Below are 9,989 nucleotides of genomic sequence, written 5' to 3' on the forward strand. Positions count from 1 at the left end.
TGAAGTCAAGCCTCGCTTTTGCTTCCTCCTTAAGTAAAGAACAAAATAAAACCAAAACTTGGTCATGGTGATGATGATAAGCTGGAAAGTCCATGTCGCCCATCCTGAAGAGCAGCATCTGTCATGCATGTCTCTGTGAATGAGCTGTTATACAATAAAAACAATAATAATGCATAATAATTAGTCTATTAATGTGAACCTGTCAGCACTGGAAGAATCACTGAGGAGAATTTGTTTGGTACTAGAGAAAGAATTAGTTTGGCATAGAAAGAGTTAATTCTTTTAAAGGGACAAGAACCGAAACCGAAACTTACATAACAAGTAAGATCACTTAAACAGAAGGGTCTAGTGAAGAATCTGACAAGTAAGTAACCTTCAGTGATCGTTAAATCAGCGGATTATCACTTTTACAGACACATTATTATATTAATAATATTATTATTATGGGATTATTATGAGGTTAATGAGTGCTGACATACATTTCGGTAAAATAATCCAAATATGTTTGTTTCACGGACTTTACATGAATACACTTAAAATATTGAAAGGTTTGGCGTTTGTAAATATGTGTAAAGTAACTTAGTTTGCTTTAGAAACGGAGTTGTTGTCGTATTCCTCAACGATTCTATGAAGTGAATCATGTGAATCGATTCACAAGCAGGAACAAATCTTTCTTCTTTTCCGTAATATAATGGAAGTATCTTTGTTCCTGTTTATATATGTGTGGTGAGAAAGGAATAAAGTTTGTTTTAGAAACCGCTCGAGGTGAGGGAAATGTCGCGAATTGATATTCTTCAATAGTCGATTTAAATAAACCAGGTGAATCGATTCACAAACAGGAATGAATCGAGTTTTTGAGTCAATCAAGGTCAGGGCTTTTATACTAAAAAATCCTGCCGGTTTTATACATAAAACCGGTTGTTAAGACATACTACTACTACTTCTACTACTATTACTACTACTACTAATAATAATAATAATGTAAAATTCGAAAATAAAACTGGCTTACAAACCTAAACACACGTTAGAAGTGAGTGAATCGATATTGCTGTGTCGATTCTTTTGATCCTAAAGTTCTTTTCCCAAGGCTTTTATTACTTGTTTATTAATTTTTAGATGTTTCCAATGGTAGTTCACAGTGGGACTGTATTTAATCCATACAGGTGATGCAGGTGTGTGAAGGAGGATGGACAGCATATGGGTTCCCACTGAAGACCAGGAATGTGACAATGTCCCTGACATAAAAGAGGACTACAAAGATGAAGGAAGTTTACCTACAAAGCCTGCAAAGGTTCTTGGTGCAGAAAGGTAAGAGACTGTGTGTTTCTGTACTTTATGTACACATTGACAATGTCAGACATTTGTCAGAAAATCTCTTCCAACCTCAACTCGACCGTCCAAAAACTCACTCTGTCTATCATTCGGTATTGATAAACAGCACAAAAACCACACGGCTGTGACCCAAAGTCAACAGTCTGGAAGCAATAATATTCCTCTCCGTTTTATTTTAGCATGATGTGTTCCTGGCTTCAAAACAATAATTTTTACACATATCCAATCACTTCAGATGATATGTGAGTGGATGTCAGACCACTAAGTGACGACTGATATAAAATAACCTCAAATCCCAGAGTGGGTCAAAAACATTACATTCATGTCCATATAATGTTAATATTAAATGCTTACCGAAGCGCCAGATGTTTAAAGAATACACCATGCATTTTAATAAGTGTTCCTGATATCCTGAGGGAACCATTATTGTATTACCCAAATGGACATCTGTTTCAATAGTGAGGAAATGAAATGGTTTTCCAGTGAAATAAAACGTGATTGAATTTATTCATAACATAAACAAAGGTCAAAATTGATTAACATACTTGTCAGGATTTTACCGAATGTTTTTAGTTATGTGGCCGAGGGCTGTGATGCAATTTGAAAGTCATTCTAATGTTCATGAGAACTTGAGCAAAGTAGAAAAACAAAACATTGTTTTACTAAATCAAAGAACGCTTAAAAATGATGGGAAAAAAAAACATTATTTCTTTAGTTTTCTTTATTTTTACCACCATCCAGTGCTTATGCTGTCATACAGCACGGGAGATCATGCTCACCGGTCCCCAGTTGCTTGTCCATGAAGAGCGACTGCTCCATGGAGCTCCCACTTACACTAAAGCAAGCAGATAACACACTTCAGCAACGGTATATCCATATATCCATCTCATTCTTTACATAATTAGCTCTATTTTTGATCTCAAAATTTTGTGTGAAACTCATTGTGTCCTGATTGTATTCTTCGGCAGAGTCAACAGTTTATTGTAGTTATTGCCATGTATGAAGTGGAAATACATCAGTTCTGCTTTATGTTTAAGGGGCTTTGAACAGACAACGAGCTCTAATCCCCCAAGTTGTCTGTCCATAAGGAGTCACCAGTCAATGGATCCACCCTTCAAATTTAAAGACGGAGCACCTGCTGAACAAATGTACAGTACAGTTCTTGTGTGATTATATAGATGGTTATATTCCTTTCCTTCTATTGGTAGATTTAAAGGTTATTTACACTCTCCTCTCTATCTGTGCACTTTTAACTAGCAGAATGCAGGACAGCCCATACAGTCCCAGCTGCCTGTCTATGAAGAGTAACTGTTCCATGGAGCTCCCAGTTACACTAAAGCAAGCAGATAACACACTTCAGCAAAGGTATATATGTATATTCATCTCATTCTTTACACAATCAGCTCTATTTTTGAGCTTTGTGTGAAACTCATTGCGTCCTGATTGTATTCTTCACCAAGTCAACAGTTTATTGTTGCTATTGTCATGTACTTTACACATATCATATTAGTGCACGTTGTAAAAATGCATTTACAAAAGATGTTGGACTACTGATCATAAGGGGATGAGTTCACATCCCACCATTGTTAGGCTGAACAAGGCCTATAAACCTCAACTGCTCACTTGTATAAGATTAACATATTTGTTAGTCGCTCTGGATAAATGCATCTGCCAAATGCTATAAATGGGAGGACATCAGGTTGGTCTAAGGGAATTCCATTAAGAGCAAACTAGGAAGGTAGAATAAGTTGCTGTCATTGGAAGTTGGAAATGGGATACACTTACTGTATAAGCTGCATATTTAATAAAGGTTTAGAGCTGTTGTGTTTGACAGCCCACTTCAGTTGTCTTGCATTCCTTGCTCACATGCTAGGCAAGCATGTAACAAAAATGTAAGATTTCTGGATGTAAATTCCACTCATTGCATTCCATTGTTCATAAACTAAAAGCCAAGGTATATAGAGGTACATCAGGTGAACTAGTCAGTATTTATACTTCTACAATGTGCACTTATAAGGTTAATGTACATGATAGAATGACAATTGCCTCAGTTACATAATAAAGTAGAAATAATTCAATGCTGTTTTATGCTTAAGGGGCTTTGAACAGACAACCAGCTCATATCCTCCAGGTTGCTTGTCCATAAGGAGTCACCAATCAATGGATCCACCATTCAAATTTAAAGACGGAGCAACTTCTGAACAATTGTACAGTACTGTTTATATTTGATGTATAAATGGATAGTTCCTTTTCTTCTATTGGTAGATTTTAAGGTTATTTACACGTCTCTCTTCTCTGTCTGGTTACTTTTAACTACAAGAGTAAAGGATAGCTCATATGGTCCCAGCTGCCTGTTAATGAAGAGTGAACATTCCATGGATCCATCAGCCTCCTTTAAAGAGGAGATCTTTGTTCATGAAAGACAATCCGACCAGAGTGAAAAGTTGTATCCTTCTGCCACATTAAGGGTAAAGCTATCAAGTAAATGTTGACAATCTAAGTACAAAATGTTTAAATTAGAGGTCATGCAAAAAATGTAAAATGACTTGTATCATTCCTGTCTAATGGATTTAAATGTTCAAATTAGAGCTTTGAGGAGAGGTTTATGAGCTTGATGAAACGGGAGATGAAGAAAATCAGCCAGATTCTCAGCCCAGGTTATGGTGCATCTGTGGAAATTTCAGAAGATCAGGACAGCAATGATGTTAGAGAAGCATCTCTGAAGATCGCCCATCACATTTTAAGAGACATGAAAGAAAAAGACCTGGTTGAAAAGCTGAAAAAATGTAAGCCATTCACTCATCCATTCAGTGGTGTAGTCTAGTTTTTTGTAGTGAGTATACTGTGATCCCCCCCCTCCCAGCCTCATACGCACCCATCCTAGAGCGACACCCCATAGGCACCACCACACTCACTAATGCATAAAATATGCATCTACATGTAATTTAGAGCATTATTAAAGACTGTTATGTGTTATCAACATTCCAATTTATTATTAGCAACAAAAGACAGTCAGCTGATAAAACCTGTGCTCCAGGTCCCATATTCATATAACATTTAAGGCTAAATGTAGCTCTTAAAGGTATAAAGTTCAACCAAAAATGAAAATCACTCAAAGAGTGTAGTTTGAGTCTGCTTTCGTTTCATATCTTCTTTTACATTAGTTAGTTAATTTCAAATTTGCGCCAAAAAAGACCGCCAAGCAACTGATTTTCCTCCTCGGTAGGTGACGTCAGATCGGGTCACAGTCCACGGAAGCCCCAATGGTCCAAAAACGTTAGTGATTCGCAATCGAAACCACAGTCTGTGTTCGCAACACAGACGGGGTGAATTTATGAATGAAAGTTCTGTCACAAAACGATGTTGTTACGTATCCTCACGCTTTTTAAGTGGGTTTACGGAAATCCTTGGCCTTTCCTAGTGGGTATACGGCGTATACCTGCGTATCACGCAGACTACACCATTGCTTCTATTAATTAAAATCACATGGATATAATGTAAACTGTAGCCTACATGTTGTATAATGAATGTTTTTTTTTTTTTTTCATTTTTAGTTGAACATGTACATATGCTTCAGAAAAAACTCCAATTCAGCCTGAAGCACAAGAGCCAGCATGTGTTTGAAGGAATCGCTAAGCAAGGTAACCCGGCCCTTCTCAACAAGATTTACACTGAGCTCTACATCACAGAGGGAGGATGTGGAACCCCCAATGATGAACATGAAGTGAGACAGATTGAGTCATTGAACAGAGTTCCAACAGCACAAGAAACGGCGATCAGATGCAAGGAAATCTTTAAACCTTTACCAGGGCAAGACAAATGCATCAGGACTGTCCTGACCAACGGTGTAGCTGGCATCGGTAAAACAGTCTCGGTCCAGAAATTTATCCTGGACTGGGCTGAAGGAAAAGCCAACCAAGATGTACATTTCTTGTTTCCGTTGCCTTTTAGGGAGCTAAATCTCATGAGAGAGGAGAAGCAAACCTTGGAGGGTCTTCTTCACTGCTTTTTCAAGGATATTAAGAACTTCCCACTGTCAGAACTCCAAAATTACAAGGTGATTTTCATCTTTGATGGCCTGGACGAATGTCGATTTCCTCTAGACTTTAGAAACTACGAAAGATGTTCGGATATAACCAAACCAGCGTCTCTGGAGATAATTCTGACAAACCTTATAGCAGGGAACCTGCTTCCATGCTCTCTGATTTGGATCACTTCCCGACCAGCAGCCGCTAACCAGCTACCAGCTCACTACATTGACCAGGTAACAGAGGTGAGAGGATTTAATGACCTACAGAAAGAGGAGTATTTCCATAAGAGAATCAGTGACCCAAGTCTGGCCAACAAAATAATCCATCATGTAAAGTCCTTCAGAAGCCTTCATATCATGTGCCATATTCCTGTATTCTGCTGGATCTCTGCTACAGTGCTTGAGAGGAGGTTGAGTGAATCAGACCATCATCACATGCCCAAATCACTAACTGAAATGTACACCCATTTCTTGATCTTCCAGACAGTACAGAGACATGAGAAATATGCAAGAGGAAAAGACCTGCAGCCTTGCTTGACTAAGAAAAACCTTCTTTCACTTGGAAAGCTAGCATTCCAGCAACTTTCTAAGGGTGACTTGATCTTCTATGAAGAAGACTTGCAGGAATGTGGCATTGACATCAAAGAGGCATCTGTCTATTCTGGAGTTTGCACACAGATCTTCAAAGAGGAATTTGCACTATTCCAGAAAAAGTTCTACAGCTTTGTGCATTTGAGCTTTCAGGAATATCTTGCAGCTTTATTTGTCCACCTATGCTGGACTGGCATCACTGAATCTGACCAGGTTCAAGATCATAACCTTCAGAAACTTTGCCTTGATTCAACCATTTTTGATTTGCACAAGAGTGCACTGGACTTGGCTTTGAAATCAAAGCAAGGCCACTTCGACCTTTTCCTCCGGTTCCTACTCGGATTGTCTCTGGAATCCAATCAGGAGATGTTGTGCAATTTACTACAGAAGAAAGTGAGCACTGATACCTGCCAGGAAACCGTGACCTACATAAAGTTCATGCTTGGGGAATACATTAGGCCTGAGAGCGCTATTAACTTGTTCTACTGTCTGCAAGAGCTTAATGATCATTCTCTAGTACAGGAAATTCAAACCTACCTAAACACGAAGAGTCTTTCGGCAGAAGAGCTCTCGCCAGCACTGTGGTCCGCTTTGGTGTTTGTGTTGCTGACCAATGAGAACCTGGAGGTGTTTGACCTAAGAAAATACATCAAGTCAGATGAAGGATACAAGCGGTTAAAACCTGTAGCCAAGGCATCCCGGACTGTCATGTTAGTATGATTATGATTGCATTAATTTTGCAGTATATAGATCAGAGATCGAAGGCAACATATCGGCAGGTATAATGGTGGTGTTTTGAGCTTCAGTGATTTTGCTTTTCAGATTCTCTTCATGCAACCTAACAAAGAACATCTGTCACTCACTGGCCAGCATTCTTATGTTGAAGGCTTGTGCTATAAGAGAGCTAGATTTAAGTTACAATCCCCTGCAGGACAAAGGAGTGGCGCAATTGAGCAGAGGATTGTTGAATTCAAACTGTCGACTGAAGGTGCTGAAGTAAGAACCTACTTTATGCACTTCTCACCCTCTAGTGGGTTTCCCTAGACATTCATGCATGACATTCTATTCATTTAAGCTTGACAAGAGCATATACATACATTATTGAATATTTGTCTTTTATTCTAGACTGGCATTTTGCGGATTGACAAAAACTGGCTGGTCTCATATAGCATCTGCTCTACGTTCAAACCCTGGCCACCTGAGAGAGCTGGACCTGAGCTACAATCTTATAGGAAGTGAAGCTCTTACTGAGCTTGTGGCTTTACCTCCCGACAGCAGGATCGAAACACTGAGGTGATGCATGAAAATGTCCCTTCGACCCCTTTATTATTTGGATTAATGCCAAGACCTCAACATATATTCTCATTCTAGAAATGATGTATGTTTTACAGGCTTGTGCATTGTAACATCAAAAAGGAATGGTGTGCTTTTCTAGCCTCGGCTGCAAATACCACGTCGTTTCACCTTAAACACTTGGATCTGAGCGAGAACACCATCGGAGACTTGGGAGCAAGAGTCTTCCCTGAATTACTGAGCAATACAAATTGTAAACTTCAGTCCCTGAGGTAAGGCATACAGATGTTGGCAACGTGGTATGTCAAAGAACATATCTGTCTGATAAATAACTGGGCAACAGAATTATGCCAAACTCTTGGAAAGAGATTGGATAAGATTTATGTAATAATATCTTGAGCATATTATTAAGGTGCTTTTTGTATCATGAGAAGATTGAGATCTTAAGAGGCTGTTCTTTGTGTTCAGGCTCTCATCTTGCGAATTCACAGAGCGAGGATTCTTTGACATTGCTTCGGGTCTGAAATCAAACAACACATGCCTGAGATACCTGGATCTAAGTAAGAATTTCCCTGGCAAGGCTGCGATGGAGAAGCTGTGTGCAGCTATCAGACAGCCCTCCTGCACTCTTCAGACATTATGGTGAACACCGTGTAGCAATTTTTAGACTGAAGCTGTACAGACTGGACGTCAAAGTACCTTTAAATAGGGATCATCAATAGATGGAGCCAGAATTATAACAGACAGAAATTAAGCGATCAACACTTTAAGTGTCCAGAGATTTAAAAGTAGCCAAATTGCTAATGTGTAGCTTCAAATTTTACACCTGATGTTTACTCAAGTAGAAAAGAAAAGCATCAAACTCTTCAACTTACCTGAGAAAAGAGAAAAGAAAGTACAACAAAAGATTCATAACAGCACTCGATATTTATTAAACACGAGTTAAGGTTAATTAACAAGAAAGAAAGAATAACCTAAGTGTAGCAAAGCGAATTTAAGGTACAACTATGTGCATCCTGTCAGATACAAGATACATGATGTACTGGTACAGGTACATCTGCTGTACTGGATTAGGAGGAAATATTAAATGATAAAAGATGATTGAAATGGTGCTGACTGATCATTGAATTTGTTCATACAGTTTGGACAGATGTGACCTTGACTCAGAAATATGCCCCTCTCTGGTCAAAACGCTTCAGAACTCGAGTCTGAGAGAGCTGAGTCTGAGCCATAACAATCTCGGAGATGTGGGAGTAAGGACAATCTTCACTGGCCTAAAGAATAGACGATGTACTCTGAAGATCCTGAGGTAGAGCTGAATACAATTTAAATCTCTTATAACAAAATCATTCACTAATCGATTGTTTGTTTTGAATCAAATCACACCAGTTTAGTACCTTTTGAAAATCCTGACAATGCCACAGCTATCGTGGAAGCAAAATTGTCTCTTTGATTGGGAGGTACTGTTATGGCTCTTTGATTGGGAGCTGATGTTACTCCGTCTTCTCTGTCAGTCACACTAACACTAGCCAATCACGGGCACCCTTGAGCTTATTTATGCAGAAGATGCTAGTGTCATTGTGAATGGCTTTTGCTCTGTTGGATTCCTGGCTACCAATAACTGAAATCCTTCATGAATCGGGACTCACCATCTCCATCTCTGTAAAATATTACTCATTTGCAAACCACAAATTTCCAAATTTCAGAATTTCACATTTTTAAAAATGTGAAAATTCAATTTTAGAAAAACAACATTCAAATTCAGAATATCTTTCAATTTCAGTTTCTCCAACTCTTCAAACTCTCATCATACACTCCATTCACATTACTATGTAAAAGATGATTATGGTTTTTTTTGTTTTGCTGACAGTGTTTCTGTCCAATAACGATTGTCCTCACATCTTCTCTGCTACAGGCTGGCTAATTGTTCCCTGACTGACAGCATTTGTGATTTCTTGGCCCCTGCGCTAAGCCCGAACACCGTCGGCCTGTCAGAGCTGGACCTGAGCAGTAACAACCTCAGCCAAGACAGAGCCAGTTTCCTGTGCTCGATATCGTACATAAATTTTATACTGTGATATATACTGTGAGATACGTCTTTTTTAATCCCAGTGCATAGTTTTATAGCAACCACACTAAATTGAATCAATTATCTAATTCTCAAAACCTTCATGATCTGGTATGTTAAAGTGATAAAAATGGAAAGAACCGAGTTTAGGACTTTTTCGTCATATGTAAATATTATATCAATATATTATATAAGAATTATATCTACATATCTATATATTATATTATAGTTTCTGTACAGTTTTGATGAAGAATTTTATAAAGTTTACCTGAGGTAAGGGTTAAAAAGTGCACTTACAATTGTTAAAATCATTTAGAAGCAATAATTTTTCAAATCTGTTTGTAAATAAAAAAACAGTATATTTAAAAAGATCGTTCGTTTTATTTTTTTAGATTCTTTTAAAAATGAACAAATATTCAAGGAATAAAACAGTCAAGTCATGATACAGAGGCAAAAAAAATGTTTTTAATGTGGGAAGAACAAACAGAGCTTGGAAGAGAAGACAGCCAGAACGCAAGAGCTAGTTTAGGCTAAGCTAGGAGAACTTGAACACACGAGCTACATACAGTGCAAACGCAAACACGGATAAAGTTAAGCAGATGAAGTTTACTGAGCCAACAAGCAAACAGGGAACAGCACGAAACAGCATGACTAATAAGACAATACAAAACAGGT

General features: G+C 38.3%; 1 protein-coding gene across 8 annotated transcripts; it reads left to right on the forward strand.

Moving 5' to 3' along the window:
* Positions 1 to 226: 226 nt before the first annotated feature.
* Positions 227 to 9,675, forward strand: LOC113641703 (NACHT, LRR and PYD domains-containing protein 3-like). 8 transcript variants are annotated; one of them, XM_027144616.2, is made up of 15 exons: positions 227 to 364; positions 1,164 to 1,308; positions 2,074 to 2,199; positions 2,370 to 2,480; positions 2,590 to 2,697; positions 3,429 to 3,539; positions 3,653 to 3,800; positions 3,920 to 4,118; positions 4,887 to 6,663; positions 6,776 to 6,949; positions 7,079 to 7,246; positions 7,345 to 7,518; positions 7,715 to 7,888; positions 8,388 to 8,555; positions 9,162 to 9,675. In XM_027144616.2, the coding sequence occupies exons 2-15, from the start codon at positions 1,187 to 1,189 to the stop codon at positions 9,322 to 9,324; spliced, it is 3,723 nt and encodes a 1,240-aa protein (XP_027000417.2). In that variant the 5' UTR covers positions 227 to 364; positions 1,164 to 1,186; the 3' UTR covers positions 9,325 to 9,675. The 8 variants fall into 8 exon arrangements, with proteins under 8 accessions (XP_027000417.2, XP_047663354.1, XP_047663355.1 ...); XM_047807398.1 differs by having other exon boundaries at positions 2,593 to 2,697; positions 9,162 to 9,674; XM_047807399.1 differs by lacking the exon at positions 2,074 to 2,199.
* The last annotated feature ends 314 nt before the right edge of the window (positions 9,676 to 9,989 follow it).

This window comes from Tachysurus fulvidraco, chromosome 23 (genome assembly GCF_022655615.1).
Source record: "Tachysurus fulvidraco isolate hzauxx_2018 chromosome 23, HZAU_PFXX_2.0, whole genome shotgun sequence".
In the NCBI taxonomy this organism is placed as follows: Eukaryota; Metazoa; Chordata; class Actinopteri; order Siluriformes; family Bagridae; genus Tachysurus; species Tachysurus fulvidraco.

Coding starts and splice junctions, on each gene's coding strand:
- LOC113641703 (XM_027144616.2), top strand. CDS start 1,187: ATGGACAGCATATGGGTTCCCACTGAAGACCAGGAATGTGACAATGTC. Junction 1,309..2,073: donor AAGGTTCTTGGTGCAGAAAG/GTAAGAGACTGT, acceptor ACCACCATCCAG/TGCTTATGCTGTCATACAGC. Junction 8,556..9,161: donor TGTACTCTGAAGATCCTGAG/GTAGAGCTGAAT, acceptor TCTCTGCTACAG/GCTGGCTAATTGTTCCCTGA.